The sequence below is a fragment of the Letharia lupina genome (assembly GCF_014066315.1).
Source record: "Letharia lupina isolate WasteWater1 chromosome Unknown contig_12, whole genome shotgun sequence".
NCBI classification, from domain to species: domain Eukaryota; kingdom Fungi; phylum Ascomycota; class Lecanoromycetes; order Lecanorales; family Parmeliaceae; genus Letharia; species Letharia lupina.
In genome coordinates, this window is record NW_023502981.1 from 1,152,851 (window position 1) to 1,171,865 (window position 19,015).

General features: G+C 30.8%; 2 protein-coding genes across 2 annotated transcripts; one reads left to right on the top strand and one right to left on the bottom strand.

The window, feature by feature from the left end:
* Positions 1-13,242: 13,242 nt before the first annotated feature.
* HO133_001346 (uncharacterized protein) lies at positions 13,243-13,906 on the top strand (the record flags this gene model as incomplete). Its single annotated transcript, XM_037292276.1, has 2 exons — positions 13,243-13,720; positions 13,779-13,906. The coding sequence occupies 2 exons, from the start codon at positions 13,243-13,245 to the stop codon at positions 13,904-13,906; spliced, it is 606 nt and encodes a 201-aa protein (XP_037151695.1).
* Positions 13,907-14,927: 1,021 nt separating this feature from the next.
* HO133_001347 (uncharacterized protein) lies at positions 14,928-17,781 on the bottom strand (the record flags this gene model as incomplete). Its single annotated transcript, XM_037292277.1, has 7 exons — positions 14,928-15,690; positions 15,761-16,406; positions 16,464-16,795; positions 16,859-16,959; positions 17,030-17,281; positions 17,340-17,550; positions 17,627-17,781. 7 exons carry the CDS (start codon positions 17,779-17,781, stop codon positions 14,928-14,930), a joined length of 2,460 nt encoding a protein of 819 aa, XP_037151696.1.
* Positions 17,782-19,015: the final 1,234 nt, after the last annotated feature.

Genomic DNA, 19,015 nt, shown 5'->3' on the forward strand with positions numbered 1-19,015 from the left:
AAGCTTTTAGATAAAAAAAGAATTTCTTAATTAAGTTCTATAATTATTAAAGCGCAAGGAATTCAATTATCGCTTATCAAAGTTCGCTCGACAATCGAATAGCTCTAATTAGATATATAATATTTAATTTTAAAATAACTTTTTTATTCTCTATTAAAATTTTAAGACTTTTTTTTTATATTATAGAACGAAGCATAAGCTTTCAGATAAGAAAAGAATTATTAAAATTAGTCTTGTAGATATTTAAAGGTAACGAATTTAAATATCGTCTATTAAAAGTTCGCTTATTAAATTTACTCGAAGCTCTAATTAAAAAATATGATTATAAATTTAATTTATAGATCTTTACTCGTTTATTATATAAATTTATAAATATTCTAAATTATTATTAATATTATCTAATTTAATTTATATTAATAATAAAAAGAATATTCTTATAAGAAAATCTACTTTTAAATTAAGCTTATTATACTCTTATTTATTTTTATTAAATAAAGAAGAGAGATAAATCTATATTATAAGTTATTTTCTAATTTTTCTAATTTTTTTTATATCATTTATAGTAATTTATACGTCTTTATTATAAACTCTCTAAATATTTTTCTAATAATTCTCTTAATTAAGTTATTTTTAAAGTTTTTAGTAATTTTATATTTCTTCTATATTTCTTTTAAAAGCGTTATTCTTTAACTTCTTTTTAGCGATTTATAATACTTTTATATTTTTTAATATTTTAATATAAAGTTTAATTTAAACTATAACGATATTTTAATAATCGAAATAAACTTTTTAATAGTTATTTAAATAGAATTAATAATAATAGTTACTTAATAATCGATATAGTTATTAATAAAAAATTTATTTTTTCTTAAGAGATTAATTATATACTTTTTCAATATTATAATTTTAATAAATATCTCTCTTAAAATTTTAAAATTTAGCTTATTAAAATTTTAATATATTATTAATATTATTATTATTATAATTAGCTCTAACTTTATAAGAATTAAAAATAATTAAATTTATCTTAAAAATCGTTTTTGATATTATAACTAATATCATTTATTATAAATATTAAAATAACGAATAGTAGATTTATTATTATTTAATAATTATCTTTATATATTATTATTTTTATTAATAGTATTTATTTTATAATAAACTCTTTTATTAAAAATATTAATTTCTCTACTCTCTTATTAATATAAGCTTTTAATCTCTTTTATATTATATAATAAAGATTATAATTACTTAATATAATCTATTTATTATTTTTAGATTTATAAATATCTTATATAATTTATTAAGTTTATTTATTAATTAATTATTAAGATTATAGATATTATATATATATAAAATTCTATTATTTTTAAATTTAATATTAAGAGTATAGAGATTTAATAAATTATAGAATAAATATTATTATAATAGAGATAAATTAAATTAAATCTATTTTTAAAAAAGTAATAGAATATATTAATATTAATATTTCTTTAAGACTTTTAAATTATTATTATATTAATACTATAAGTCTTTTTATTATTAAAAAGCTTTATTATAATTACTTTAAGTTATTTTATATTATATTATAATATTAATAGCTAATTAGAATATACTATTATTAATATTACTTATTTACTTCGCTTAATTTATAAAATTTATTTTTTTTTTTAAATTTTTTTATTTTTTTATTTATTAACGAGTAAAGGTTTATAAATTAAATTTATAATTTTTTTTTAATTAAAACTATCGAGTAAGTAGATAAGCGATCTTTAATAAGCGAACTTTAATAAGCGATATTTGAATTCCTTGCACTTTAATTATTATAGAACTAAATTTAATAACTTTTTTTTTTCTAAAATTCTATATTTCGTTCTATAATTTAAAAAAGAATCTCAAAATTTTAATAGAAAATAAAAAAGTTATTCTAAAATCAAATAATATGTACCTGATTAGAGCTGTCCGACTGTCGAGCGAACTTTAATAAGCGATATTTGAATTCCTTGCGCTTTAATAATCATTAGATATAATTTCAAAATTCTTAAAAATTCGGAAAGCATAAACGGCGCTTCAAAATTTAAAAAAAAAATCTCAAAATTTTAATAGAAAATAAAAAGGTTATTCTATATGTTAATATTATACGCCTATTTTTTTAATAAGAAACCTCGGGAGGCGCGGGAGAGCGAGATTTTAATAGCTACGGATACTAATTTATTTACTCGCGATAATTTAGTCGATCTAGTTAAAAGGCGTAATAACCTCGAATTTATAATTAACTATATATATAAATTTAAGATTTTCTAATTTAGCTCTATTTTATTCTTTGATATATACTAATAAATTAAATATATTTCTTTTTATTCTTATTAATAAAGACTATAATTCTCTTATTATTACTTTTTTAATTTAAAGATTATTTATTATTTTTAAAATTATTAATTTTCTTTATTACTATATTAGTTTTGTATTATTTTATTTTATTTATTATTTTAAAAAGTAATTTATTTTTAAATAAGATTTTTATTAATAATAGAAAAGCGTATTTTCTTTTATTTAGCTAGAGATTTAATATATATTATAAACTAAGTTATAATATAAAAAGAAGATAAATTCTTATTATCTAGAAATCTACTTTAGTAGAGAATACTCGAAGACGCTAATATATATTTAATTTAGACTCTTTAAGTCTCTTAAATCTAATAGAAAAAACTCTATTAGAGACTTCTATAAAAGACTTTTATAATATTATATTAAATATTAACGAAGAAAAAATAAATTAATATTCTCGTTAAAATAATAATAAAAATAGATGTTTATTAGTATAGTAAATATATAAATTAGATATATAATAAGTAATAAAAGTCTTTCACTCTAGACTTTAGAAGTTTTCTTTATTAATTCAAAAAACGATTTAATATAGATTACTATCTAATTAGTAAATTCTTATACAATTTTTCTCTTTCTCTTTTAGACGTAGACTATAATATTTATATAGACTATTATAATACTTATATAAACGACTATAGTACTTACGTAGATAACTATAAAGCTTATATAATTCTAATACTCTTATCTATTTTTTATCTAGTAGATAAGATAAATACTAATTTATATTTATAGTTATTTACTAGCTTTATTATATTAGATAAATTCTTAATTATATATTATATATTATATTTATAGCCTTAATTCTTTTAATATAATAAATACTTAGACTTTTTATATATAATTTATTTATTTATAATTATTTTAACTTCGAAGTCGTTTTCTTCGTTATAAACGGGCGATAATTTTATATTAATTCTTCTCTTATATAAATTTAAAGCTTTAATTATAATAGTAGTAACTAGCTTTAACTAGACGATTAATATTATTAAATAAATTCGTATAACTAATAATAGCTTTAATTAATATATTAAATAATTAACCTTTATTAAAATCTTAAAGAAATTAATATATTATTATAAGAGTTTTCTATTTAAAAGATCTAAAATCGAGTATTTATAGTATAATCTAAGAAAGATATTATTCTTTTTTTTAAGATTTAGCGCTAAATACTTTATATCGTATTTTACTTTTATAATAATAGATGAAAATATTATAATATTATTTATCTCTTCTTTTTTAATTAAATAAAGCTTATAAAAAACTTTTATAAATATTAAGAAATTCATAAATAATATATTTATAATATTATTAATCTTAAAATTATAATATAATTCGTTAGATATTAAATCTATAATATTATTCGAAAAGTTATTAAGAGTAATCTAAATATATAATAAGATTTTATTCTATTTATCGTTAGAATTCGTAGTAAGATAGAAATATAAGGCTATCTCTATCATTTAATTAATTTATTTAAATTAATTATTTATTTATAGATAATAAACTATAGACGTTAGAAACTTAATATATAGTTTATTAAAGATCTTCTTTTAGAAAGTAGATATAAAATATAAATCGCGATTGCTAATAATATATCTTAATATATTTTAGTTATACTATAGTAATATATAAAGTATTATCTTAACTTATTAAGTAGTAGTTTAAATCTTCTTTCTCGATATTAGAAGATTTCTTTTAATAATCTTATACGTAATAATAAGTAGATAATTATATTTTACTTTAATAAGAGATAAGATAATAATAAAGTTTATAGCTATAGTATAAAAAGAAATAGCTAAAGTAATAATCGAAATAAGAAATTTATATAGCTTATATCTCTTAGTTTAATTAAGTTAATACTTAGAATAATATACTATATAAATTCGTAAGCGTTTAAATAAATATCTAATAAATATCGTATAAGATAATTAATCGTAGTATTTATAGTAATCTTTATAATTAGATAGATCGTAAGCTTATTTAAATATCTCTTACTTTATTTTATCGTCTAGTAGAAGATAAAAGTTAGAGATTTAGCCCTATCGGCCTAACTCTACGAATTATTAAAATAACGCGTTTATTAAATATCGAATAAAAGCTAAATAATCTAAAAAATTAATAAAAAATGCCTCGCAATAAGATATCAAATGATATTGATCACGTGAAAAAGGATTCAAAGCCTACTTACTACTTAATTATTTATATACTTCGAGCGATTTATCGACTATTTTAATCTAGTTAAAGTCTCTCTATTAGCACGAGTATACTTCGCAGCTATACGCGATTATGGCGAGCTAGAACGTATAGAAAATAAGGCTAGACGATACGTAGTTTACTTGAATATAGGGCGAAAAGTGAAGAAACTTATAAAGATTAGAAAGTTACTATTAGAATTATCTATTAATATCGTTAGAATATTAAATAAGAGTTAAAGAAAATTATCTTAGTAGACTTTAAGAGATATATATAACTATAAGCTATATAGAATAGCGATATATAATTATATTACTTATTAAAAGAAGTATTTGAACATTATACTATATTAATAGATTTTTGATAGTAGGTGCTAAGATATTTTATTCGTTAGTCGTTAGACGATGAGATAGAAGATAGGACGTCGAGATATTATCTATTCTCGCTATTATTATAATAGATAAGGCCTTTTCTTAGTATAAATGAAATTTCAGAGATACGCTTTATAGACTCTATTTAAATAGTATTCGTAGCTATTAAAGTAGTAGTAATGTTCTCTACTAAAGACTTTAATATCTATAATAATTTTTTCTAATAAAAATTCTTAATATAATCTTACTTTAATCGCTACTTAAAATCGTCTAATATTTTTATAAGAGTAATATAATAGATTACTATTAATTCGATAGACGTAATACTTAAAATTGAGATTAATACTAAGACTAAGATTATCGAGATAAATATCTATAAGAATCTATTCTTTTTTATTACTATTATTAAGAATATAAATTTTATCGTAAATAATAACTAGTATACTTTTATTATTAGTACTTTCGCTTATTAAGTAATTCTAAAAATTAATTATAATTAATAATAGCGTCTAATTCTAAAATATCTCGCTAAAATTTCGTATTAAGTTTATTTTAGATAAGTAATATATAATTCTTTATAATATCTATATTCGTATTCTAAGCTATTTTTATAATTATTTAAGTATACTTTTATAGCTCTCGATAATAAATAATATCTTATATCGAATACTTTTCTTATAATAGAATTACTATATTTTAAGAATATAATAATTTTCAACGTGCTAATAGTAGATGATATTACTTATTTATATTATAAGTAATTAAGCGTTTATTATTTTTAATTAGTTTAATAGTAAATTAAATAAGTATAATTTCTCTTAGATAGATTTAGAGATTCTATTATAGTAGTATATTATTCTTAGCTTATACTATATTCTTAACTTAATTAATAAAAACGTATATATTTCGAAAGAAGATACTTTTATTAATATATTCTATTATCGAGATAATATTAATAAATTTATTTTTATAAAATAAATTAAAAAAGTTAATATTATTTAAATTAAATTAATTAACTTTATTATTATTATTATCGCTATTTTTAATTATTTCTAATTTATCTAATAATCTTAAATCTTTTAAAGATTTAGATAAATCTAATATAATACGAAATTTTACTATTATAGCTTATAGCTTAGCGAGTTATACTTTTATAAATTCTTATATTATAATAGTAGATAATTAAGATTAAATTAATCGATTATAGATAGCTTTATTTATTAATATAATAGCGAATTTTACTCGTATAGTTAGCTCGATAAGTAAAAGAATAGATTATAATAATATAAATATATTATTTATTAAGAAAGACTTATAATATTTAAAGAAGTATTAAATAGCTAATATAGCTCTAAGATTTATTATATAATTATTAAAGGCTTTAATAGAATATCGAAGTAATAAGATGTCGATATTTTAATATATAAAAAAGAGCTCTTTTAATATTTACTTAGATCTTATAATTATTAACTTCGAATATATATAAATAATTATAATATAACGAATAGTAATTACTATCTTATAAAAAATTCTTTAAACTTAATTAATATTTTCTATAAATATTTAAATTTAATATATAATATATATAAAATTATTAGTAGAATAAAGAGTAGTTAAGATACTTTTAAAAGTTAAAGTAGTAGCAGCTATAATATCTAAGAAGACGATAGAAGTTAGCTTAACATAGCTACTAATAATAATATAATCTAGATTAATCTAAAGAAGATATTATTTAGAGAAAGAGATTTAAATTAATATTAATATTAATAGAATATTAAATTTATTTATAAATATAGATTATTAGTACTTATAAGTAACTAGAATATTACTATTATATTATTATAAATTAAGTTATAATATAAAAAAAAGATAAATTCTTACTATTTAGAAATCTACTTTAATAGAGAATACTCGAAGACGCTAATATATATTTAATTTAAACTTTTTAAGTCTCTTAGATCTAGTAGAAATAACTCTATTAGAGGCTTCTATAAAAGGCTTTCGCAATATTATAACAATATAGTAATTCTTTTAAGATTTAATACTTTAAGTTCTTTTTTATTAAGTAATTTATTTTTATTTATTAATTCATCGCGCGTAAATATTAATTTTAAAAATATTTTCTTATTTTATATTTAATTAAACGTATTTTAAAGGTTATTATTTAATTAATTACTTATTTAAAAGTTATTTAATAGTCTTTTTATTATTTCGAATTATAAAGAAGTTTATTATCTTATTATTTTTATTCTCGCTATCTCTCTCTTCTTTATTATATATATTTTATTTTAAATCTTATATAATCTCTTATAAATTAGATATTTATAAGTTTTAATTATATATTTTTTTAAATATTTTCTATATATTAAGTAATTCTTTTTAAAATATATAATTAATAGATATTATATTTCTAATATATAAAGTATTACTTCGATTTATATTATTTATTATAAATATAATTATTAAATCTTCTTTTAATACTCTATATTTTTTTTAAAAAAGATATTAATTTAATAATTAATAAACTTTTATTATAATTTTCTTTATTTATATTAAATTAATTAAATTATATTATATTAAAATTTAACGTATTAATATTTTTATTTTAAACTCTTTTAATTATTATAATTATATCTTTAATATTAAATATATTAATTCTTACTTTATAAAGTAAAAGATTATATATTTTAATAATTACTCTCGCGCTATTATTTAACTTTAAAATCTATTTTTTATTTTTTTATAATTTATTTATTCTCTTTTTATTTATAGTTATAATATATATATCGCTATTTATTAATCTTCTAATTATTTTAATAATATTTATATTTTTTATATATTTATTAATTATTATAATTATTTTACTCGATATTTTTTTCTTTAATATTTTATTTACTATATTATCTTATAACTTTATAATAATCTTATTTAATTAATATATATAAAAGAATAAGATAGAGCTAAATTAGAAAATCTTAAATTTATATATATAGTTAATTATTAATTTAAGATTATTACGCCTTTTAACTAGATCGACTAAATTATCGCGGGTAAATAAATTAGCGTTTATAACTATTAAAATCTCGCTCTCTCGCGCCTTTCTTATTAAAAAAATAGACGTATATTATTAATATATAGAATAACTTTTTTGTTTTCTATTAAAATTTTGAGATTTTTTTTTTAAATTTTAAAGCGCCGTTTGTGCTTTTCGAATTTTTAAGAATTTTGAAATTAAGTCTTATAATTATTAAAGCGTAAGGAATTTAAATATCGCTTATCAAAGATCGCTTATCAAAGACCGCTTATCAAAGACCGCTTATCAAATTTACTCGATAGCTCTAATCAAAAAAAAATGATTATGAATTTAATTCATAGGCCTTTACTCGTTTATTATATAATATTTAATCTTATTTTATTATTAATAATAAAATAATAGAAATTTCTTTAATATTAAAGAAGAATATTAAGAGTTAATTTAATACGCTAATATAGCTAGTTATTATTATATTACTTTTTAAATTAATTATTTAATACTTAATATATATAATTTTTTTCTTTATATTATTATCTTAATTATTTAGATTAATAATTAATTTATATACTTTATTTAAAAAAATTTAATTTTTAAATTTATTATTTATCTTTTCTATAAATATTATTACTATTTTAAAAATAATAATTATCTTATTTATTAGTAATTTCTAATTTTTATTTATTATTTTTAATATAGTATTTATTAATAATTTTAATATAAATATATACTTTTTAAAATCGTAATTATTATATTTTTATTAAGATTAACTAGTTTTATTTAATATAATTATAAGAATATAAATATTTTCTAAAGCTAAATAAAGAGATATTAATCTTATTAAATACTTTAAATATATATATCTACTTTTTATAGCTTAATAATATAGTACGAGTAAAGGTCTATAAATTAAATTTATAACTATTTTTTTTAATTAGGGCTGTCGAGTAAATTTAATAAGCGAACTCTTAATAGAGAATATTTAAATACGTTGTCTTTAAATATCTATAAGACTAAATTTAGTAATTCTTTTTTTATCTAAAAGCTTATATTTCGTTCTATAATTTAAAAAGCAATCTTAAAATTTTAATAGAAAATAAAAAAGTTATTCTAAAATCAAATAATGTATATCTAATTAGAGCTATTCGGCTGTCGAGCGAACTTTAATAAGCGATATTTGAATTCCTTACGCTTTAATAATTATAAGACTAAATTTAGTAATTCTTTTTTTATCTAAAAGCCCATATTACGTTCTATAATTTAAAAGAAAAATTTTAAAATTTTAATAGAAAATAAAAAAGTTATTCTATGTGTTAATAATGTATACCTATTATTTTTTAATAATTGCGAACGCTAATTTATTTATCCGCGATGACTTAGATAGTCTAGTTAAAAAGCGTAGAGAACTCGAATTTATAATTGACTGTATATATAAATTCGAGATTTTCTAATTTAGCTCTATTTTATTCTTTTATATATACGAAGATTATTATTAAAAGTTTTAAATATTAGAGTTAGAGCTTTAAAACTCTTAATATTCTTAGTAAATATCTTAAATATCTTAAATATTAATACTTTATATAATAGCGATAATAGTATAATACTATATATTAGTATATATAAAAGAATAAGATAGAGCTAAGCTTGGAAACCTTGAATTTATATGTGTAGCCAATTATTAATTTAGATTCTATACGCTTTTTAATTAGATCGGCTGAGTTAGCTCGATAGCCCTCTCAAGCCTCCCTTATTAAAAATTTGTATGTAGAAGTTTTACACTTTGAAGTATTCAGCTTGCGATATATATAGTTACTTTATAATTCCTCAAATTGTAGAGCTCGCTTTGCGCTTTCTAACGCTGTAAAAATTATGAAGTTTGGTTTATTATTAGTAGATTAAATGGATATTCAAATATAGTAGTTATGATAGTTATATCAGACGCGTCCGAAATCGAATAATAATTCTTTCACCTATTTGTGTAATTATTATTCTTTTATTACTCTACTAATTCTATTAATTTCATTAGTATAAATATAATCATCTTCGATATCCCTCGTTCGAAGGTTACTCAACGTTTTAGGTAAGTATATCTCTTTTACCCGCCTCTTAGAGCCTCTACTAACGTCTTTAGGCTATCTCTCGGCGAATTCGCTATTACTAATAATCGAGGCCGTAAGCGAGTCTAATAGCTATTAAACGCGTTGAAAGGCCTTTAAAAAGAGCTTAAATAAATACGTTTTCCTCTATATACTTCTCTTAAGCTAGCGATAGATAGATTAAACTAATATTCAAATATTATAATCATATCAAACGCGTTCGATTCAGATATATATACCCCTTTTACCCGCCTTTTAGAGCCTCTACTAACGCTCTTAGATTATCTCTCGATAAATTCGCTACTATTAGTAATCGAGGCCGTAAGCGAGTCTAATAGCTATCTATTACTGCTTATAAACGCGTTAGAAAACTCTTAAAAAGAGTCTAAACGAATATATCTTTCTCTATATACTTCTCTTAAATTAGCGATAAATAGATTAAACTAATATTTAAATATTATAGTTATATTAAACGCGTTCGAGATCGAATAATAATCCTTTCATCTATTTATATAATTATTCTTCTTTTATTATTCTATTAATTCTATTAATTCTATTAATATAAATATATTTACCCTCGATACCCTCGCACTTAATTAAATAAGAGAAGAATCTATAATAGGCGAATACGGAGAATACTACGAAGAATATTACGGAGATAGTTATTAGCAGCAGTAACACAATAGACCTACTCTTTACGATCTTATATTAATCCACTTAGTTAGTATAAGAGAAGTTAATATAGTAGGCGAATACGGAGAATATTGCGGAGAAATCAAGCGGTAATAAGATCTTTAGCACTAAGAATACGGCTTAGCTCTCCAAGATCCCACATTATATACTCTCCACGATTTTATATTAAATTATTACTTAGTAAGCGAAGAATATTACTATAACTTAGTTTATTAGCTCTACTATATTAATATAATATATTACTATAATAACGTTATAAGAGAAGAATCTACTACGACGATTATAGTTAATTAGGCCTTTATAGAAGAAATATTATAAGAGAAGAAACTATAATAGATAAATGCGGAGAATACTGCGGAGAATACTACGGAGAATACTGCGGAGAATACTACGGAGAATATTGCGGAGAAACTAAGCGGTAATAAGACTATTATCGTTAAGAATACGGCTTAGCTCTTTAAGATCCCACGTTATATGCTCTTCACGATTCCACATCAAATTATTACTTAGCAAGCGGAGAACATTACTACAACTTGGCCTGTTATCTCTATTGTATTAATATAATATATTACTATAATAACGTTATAAGAGAAGAATCTACTGCGATAATTATAGCTAATTAGGCCTCTATAGAAGAAATATTAAACGATATATATTTGAACGAATTGAAATCGTTCGATGTCTATAGCTATTTTATTATTCGAAAGATTTTACTGCGGTAGAAGATAATATAGAATTCACACCACTAATTAGCACGTTATCTCCATTTCTTTTCGATATTTCGATACTTCTTATTATAAGGATATGGCCTTTCTCTATTTTTTATAGGTAATTATTACGAATTAATTCTTTACACTCGATATACCTTTCTAATTAGACCTTAGCGCGCCTCTCTTCGTATATATATATCTATATATAGATCAAAAACGTATAGCAAGCGATTAGAGTTCGATTTGACTTAGGGCTAGGGCTAAAATTCGATTTAACTTAGAAAAATCCAACTTTATAAATTTAATTCATAGGCCTTTACTTATATTTATACTAATAAGAGTATTATAAGAAATAAAGAATAGAGAGAGAATATAAAGCTTTTTAATATATATTTAATATGCATTTAGTATAGTAAGTAAATATCTTCTTATTACTCTTTAATCTTAAATAATATTTAATACTTAGAGTATTAATTATAACGAGGCGATAACGAGTATTAAGAGAATCGTAAAGAAGAAAATAAGCGACTCTATAATCTAGCTAATCGAGTAAATTAGTATATATATAATTATATAAAGTATCGTATATTTATTATAAAGCTACTTAAGAAATTTACTAAAATGCTAGAAATGCCAAGAATGCCAAGGGTTTTAGCGCATGTTCAGGACTTTCGGTGGCAACCTCCCTCGGTGTGCGCGAAATAAACTGCAGAGGGGGCTAATTTTCCCCGCGCCAAATTTCTACCAAATCTACTTCAATTGTATTTCACATCTTTCACACAGTCATAATATCATAATTATGGGTACACGCAAGGGTCAAGATCCTCCTAGAAAGTATGCCTAAGAGACTTCTAGACGTAATACGTCTTGAAGGAGGGATGACAGGTCATTAATAGTGTAGTTATCATAGAAAATGTACTTGATTCTCTGGCGCAAAATTTAGCCACTCTGCAGTTTATTTCGCGCACACCGAGCCTCCGTACTGATAAGCGTTATGCGAAAGCTTTCCGGAAGTGAGAGTAGTAAGTGCGGGAGAGCGGTTTCCAATGGAAGCTAATCCAGAGTAGTGTTGGGCTGATGCATCACGTGATAGTAGTGAGCTTCTGCCTGAGGATTGCAGAATGTAGGCTTTATATACAGAGGTCTGCACCGAAAGTCCTGCACCCGCCAAGACTCTTACGCTCAGACTTCGGATAACGCCCCACCTAAAGGGTTACCTAGACAATACGTTTGGAGTTCTTCGGAATCGCACCTAGCCCTAGCCAGGTTTCGAGGCTTAATACCTCTATTAAGCCAAGAGAAGTACCTAAAGTCTCATCCATGCGCTATAAGAAGATATTTCTAAGCTTCCCCTCTACAGGGCCGCTTTCCGAAAGTAGGGTTAGGGCTACACTAGTGCGGGTGCAGGACTTTCGGTGCAGACCTCTGTATTGAACGACCCTTTACAACGGATAAGCGCTCCATTCGTATACCAAAAACTCAAGTGCCTGGGTCTCTGGTTTTTCCCGAATAAATTAATGTTCAAGACACTCTTCGTCCATAACCCGCGAACCAGACCGATTGACAAGTGCCCGATGCAACACAGTTACGCGCCTAGCCATGAGGTTGTTCAAGTGATCTACGCCAGCGGAAATGTCTTCCGCCACATTTACCCCACTATTTTGAGCCGCAATCAACCCCAAAGGGTTCATCTGAGACTTACCTCCAACCCATAAGATCGCGTCAGATCCCTCAGTCATTCAAAACAATCCGGTCGAGTCATGGAGAAATTTCGTCGTCGCCATGCAGAGTTACCCGCCAATCTTTACCGGGTGCAGTATCCCGGGTGCCAGACGGCACTTTCAGGCAACGGCCTGCAGGCAAAAGAGACCAACGTGACCTACACAGAGGATGATATGAACGCCTTTCGCGAATCGATCATCAAGCAGCTGACTTGGGGTCATCGTGGAGATCAGCCGTACATCACATGTTTCTCCGAAAAGGATCACGCAGAGAATTGGGCTTGCAAGGAGCCTTGGAACCACGGTGAATACGGCAACGAGTCCTGGAGTCTCTTGACAATCGACACAAAACTCATGCCGGAGGCATATGTATTTAGCCTCAAGGACTTGGTAACTCAGCTGGACCTTGCATTACCGGAAATGGCTTCTCAGCATGTGAAAGGCGGGTATCTGTGCCTTCACAGGATCCCAACGACAGCTATCGTCTACTCGGCATCTGCTCGTGAAGTGAAAAATGGTAAGCAAGTGGCATTGATATTCTAGGCAGTTCATTTCAGTGGCTAAAAGTTCGACAGATGTGGAGGATCGGAAATGGCAAGAGACATACCATCCGCTCGACGATTACAGCGGCTCTGACCTAGAAGCTGCGGAGAACAACTGGAATGACGATATTATGAAGATGGTCGAAGGCGATTGGAACTGATTGTTGCGGAGAGCCCAGCAGGGTTGCTCGTCATGTACACACATCCTTCCCTGTGATCCGCCCCATCAAACAGGTGACTTGGTAGATATCTCCTCTTCTGTCGGTTGCTTTACCTCGCGTTGAGCCTGGACCCTCAGTTAGTTTCAAGTATGGATTGTTGGGTTTCAAAAGGTCGAAAACACCTGCTCAGACAAAGTCGAAGATTTTGCTGTGTTCCGACAGACGACTACCCGTGCCAAGAGCGAACCCATCCTCCACCAAAATAATACGCTGAACAGGTCCCACGCATTTGCCAATATGAATGCTTCAATGCAAATTGAAAAATTATTGTGATCAGGAATAGGGAGTGAATAGGCTGTAAGGCTCATTGATGGTTTCTCCTACTGTACGTCTTAAGGATTCGTTTCGTAGACTGCCGCCCTATTTCTTAGGAGAGATCTCCTGAGCCCATCCTCCTGGGCGCATTGAATACGGCTGAGTGGCCAGTAACAGCTCATCCTAAATATTCCTTGATCCCAGCAGAATTCTCGGGGGACAAACTTCCTAGGAGAGCCCGACTTAGTAGGCATCGGCCCTACAGACTGTGCTAAATCGAAGCGGGTGCAAGAACAGGAGCAGGGTGTCAGAACTGGGAGAGTCGCACGGAGTGGAGCAGTACGACTGGACCAGACGAAGAGACTGTCAAGCAGTGAACGAATGGCTTATTGGGCCGTGCAAGGCAAGCGGTTGAGCCTTTGACAATGGTCAACGTAATGATACGAAAGCACAACATATTATCGACTGATTACAAATCTTGAATTCGTTTAAGCTAGTTGCATCTATTAGCCTTAGTCCATTCGCAACTTCTCCCCTTTCTATATGAAGCTATCAAGGAGAATTGGTGAAAAAGCTGAAGATCCAAGCGATGGAAACGAAGACCTGAAACCGCAGTGACGTCAGCGAAAGCGACAAAGAAATGCGCCATGAGTAAATGAATTGTAAAGTAGCACTGTTGATATGACCAGTTGTATTGGATAATTTCTCACTCGTCAAGGAGGCGAGGGTCAAGCTTGTCGACTAGGTCAGTGCATACAGACGACGCCGGCGTCTCCGCGGCACCCATGCTCTCGTCCCTGGCAGTGTTTGACGGAGATGAACCGTGTGAGCTGATTGAAGAAGGGGTCGATGTTCCAGGGCTGCGTCGGCTACACAGCGTCGTCGTCTCATCCACAAACTCGTATGTCAATTGGGTCCACATATCGACCTTCACGTCCGGGTCGCGGTCCTTGCTCATTCTAGACCTCTTTCTTCGAGCCGGCATAGTGTCCGCTTGGTTGGTAGACCTACGCCTCTTGATGCCTTTGGTCAATTCGATGCAATGAACATCCTGAAGGTGGAATTTCAGCTCCAGGACGGATGGGAAGGCATCGATGCATTTCTGTCTCGGATGTGTGCATTTGGTCGCCTTGCTATCGTCCAGCAGTCCGATATGTTCGCCAAGATGCGCTTTCCATTTCTCTCGGTCGAGAAATTGCTGAATCCGCGTGGGAGCTGGAGGCGCCGCATTGCCCAGGCAGAAAGGACAATACCCAGGGCAGGCAAGGGTTCCACCGTAGACAAAAGGATTGCATTGGATGGGAAGCATTTCCGGCCTTTCCAGGTGACTTTTGCAGTGATCGTCCCATTTGTCCTGACCGACCATCCACTCACTACAGTCGAAGCACAGCTCGGCAAACCCGTAGCTGGCCACGAGCTTCTTTTTGTGGCAGCCATAGATGTGCCTCCATCTCTCTGCGGCCGGTTTGCTGTGGAGAAGCATCTCGTTAGTCGCTTGACGTGTACACAGCGGATGGAGAGGGGTAGGGGGCCACACACCTATCAAGATCCAGCTTGTGGTCTGCCATCAGGCACGTGCATTTCTCCGGCTCTAAGCCCGGACGGAAGGGCACTTCGGCCTCCTGTTGACAGAGCGCGATCATGTCACGGAGGACGGATCGACCTTCGTCGCTACGGATCGGAGCGACAAGGAAGAGATTGGATGCCAGACGGTCCCGCTCTGGCATAAGGCGGCGGACGCGGTGGAATTGGGTCCAGTGGTACCCCATCAAGACGGCGTCGTCTGGGCTGGCCAGCATTTTACCTGGTTGCTGCTCCTGGCACTTGTGGAGTTCGTCCGAAACCAGCTTTCGTTTCTGTGCCATCAACGCGTTGCGACTGCCCTTGGCGGTGGAGTCAGTCTTGGCCATCGGAGCCAAGGCCTTAATCTCCTCTTCGATGGCGGTGAACTCCAGGCTATTCTCCAACTCGAACTGTTTCTTGGCCGGCAGCGCCTGCCATAGTTCAGGGTTGCGATGCAGAGTCATCCCGCGAAAGCGATCATTCACAATACTGCGAAGCTTGCCGTCGAAGTATCCCCCTTGGAGGTCGGTTCCGGCATTATTAGGCATGTATGAATCGCCAAAAGTCCGCTCATCTTTGTGTCCGCCATGCTTCATGCGTTGAGCGGTCGAATAGAGCTTGTCTGCACCTTGGATTAGTTCATGAGTTCAGATGAAGGGAGAAGGATGTAAGAACACACCAATAAGGTACAACCCCTCCGCCCGGAAATCATGAATGGTAGGGCACCGGAGGTATTCCGCGCGGACGCCCAGTTCCCTCAGACGCCTGCTGAAGGTGTCGGCCTTTTCCATCTCGCCGGTAGAGATCACGTGGAAGAAGGGCTTGCCAAGCACGCTCTCGTGCTGCCGGAGATGGTACATCTCATCCTCCGGAGGCTCGATCGCCAGGAGCTCTTCCATGGTGCTGTAGTCCCGGAAGGCGTGGTCCGCGATGGCTCTGGCGAGCATCGTCAGCACAGGATTGCAAAAGAGCGGTCGCGGCTCCAAGCCCTCGTGCACAGAGTTCTCTGGCCTATTCATCGAGTCAGTAAGAAGGCGGTGGTGAGTGCTATCAGTCGAATGGTTAGAGACGAACCTTTTCTCCGGCGTCCAAGTCATGTTTTTCGCATCCCGCACGACTTGGATGGCGAACTCGGCTTTTCCATGTTCATTTCGAAAGACGCCGAAGGTCATGTCCTACAAGAAGCGACTTCAGTGCGTGTTCTCGTCTATCCGAGGGTCACCTCGTTCTGCGGAGTATACTCACACGGAAGTAGAGGCCGCGACCGGAACCGGCACGGCACGTGGACTCAATGAATTCCCCCACTCTCGCTGAAGTAAACACGTAAAGTTGGATCTTTGCCCACGTGTCCACTCGGACCCGCGGCTTATCGTAGATCTGCCAGTCTTTCTCCCACAACTGGGTTCCTAGATGGATGAAGTGGTTGGTGGTACCGTAGCTCCGGATCCTCTTTCTGTGAGCGAGGCCCAGTTCTGTTCGCAGGGGTTCCTTGATGAACTATACGATGGTCAGTCTCGATAATTGTAGCAGAGGGGAGAATGAAACCTATGGGCACCAACATTTGTAACGGAGAGTGTCGTTGTGGGAGGTATGGTGGAGTTGTGCCTCCTCCATCCGGCTGTGAAGTCTTTCCAGTATTGGAGGACGCTTTTTTCCCCGCCTTTGGGGTCGCCGTAACACCATCGATCCCGTATGTAACGTCCCTCACAAAGTCCTTCAAGGTTTCCAAGTCGTACGGGTCAGCGCCAGGGTGATCCTGTGCGTATCTGTTGGGCGTGGGAAGGAGTGTCAGATAAGCAGGCTTCTTTGGAAACGCGCAAAAACCTAGGGCGGTGAACTTACCCATTCCATAAATCCAACGCGCGCGCGTAGTTCTTCGCTGTCTTGGGTTGAAGGTGTTTCTGGACTTCAGCGCCATTGACAATCGCCTTGTTGATCCCAGAACCCTTTGCACGAGCTCGCTGGAAGAAATCCTCTGGGGACTTCTTCTTCGGCATTGCAGGCGGCACGGGGAGCAACTCCGACGCAGCAGAGAGGGTGGGCAGGATTGAAAAGGAGGGAAAGGAAGGGAGACACGAAAATAAAAGAGTGCAGCTCTGTCTTGCTGCAAGCAACGAAGGCGTACCGCGAGACGATTGACAAAACAACGGGGACAAGGTAGACAGGTAGGGAGGAAGAAGCAGAAAGAGCGAGGGCAGCAGGCAAGGCTTTATACGCAACAGTCGGGGGAAAGGGCATGGCGTCCTCTCTGGAACCAGTTTTGCACCCCACGGAGCCAGCTCTGGCTCCCTCCATTGCGCTGGGGTTCGCCGTCTAAAGTTGACGGATTCGAGCTGGCAGGGTGCACTAAGAGTCACAAGAACAGGGACGCCAGAGGCTAGGAGCGAGCAGTGCCTGAGCAGTGTGCGGGGGGGGGGGGGGGCGACGGTGCGTGGTGGGTGAGCAGAGCGGCGGGAGCTGACTAACCCAACTCGGAGGGCAGCGACATTCTCGTGGGCCACCCTACTCGTATATCCGATAAACGCCGAGAGGCAACAAATTGTTTCTCCGCACCATTATTTCCATTACTACCCCACCACATCAATATGATTTAATAAATGTAGTCTAGATCTATTATATAGAGTTCAATGCATCATTCCTTCCATGAAATCGTCTTAAAACTCGTGTGTAATAATACACGAAGGCTTTCATTCAAACGGTGTTTTACTAGGATTAATAACGTTTCGCGACCTTCAGATTAGTGTAGAAAACGCGGCGAATTTTTAGTACTCGTACAATCCAGAAGTGAGTTCTTTGATAGAGCGAGGACACCAGTAAATCCTTCCACTTAGCCGAATTCCGGTTGAACTATTGGTAAGTTTTTCCTCACTTTATCAAAGAACTCACTTCTGGATATTGATACGAGTAACGAGGGCTGAGCTCCTTTTTTGGGAGTTTTTTTTTATGTATTAAATTTATTTATTTAGATCCAAGCAAAGTAATCGAGCTTTTGAAACTCCATAACAGAGTCTATTGGAACATAAAAGCACCTGGGCTATGAGACAATCAAACCACCTCATAAATACTTCAGAAGCTCTACGGCGAGTGTTCCTACCACCTCGAAACGAAATATCAAGGACGTACAGCACCCGACCCATCCTTCAACGCGCCAACCCTCGCCCACGATGCCTCTCCTGCCCACGCCCCTCACGTCTCCGCCCTCAACATCCCCGCAACGCATCCACCGACGGA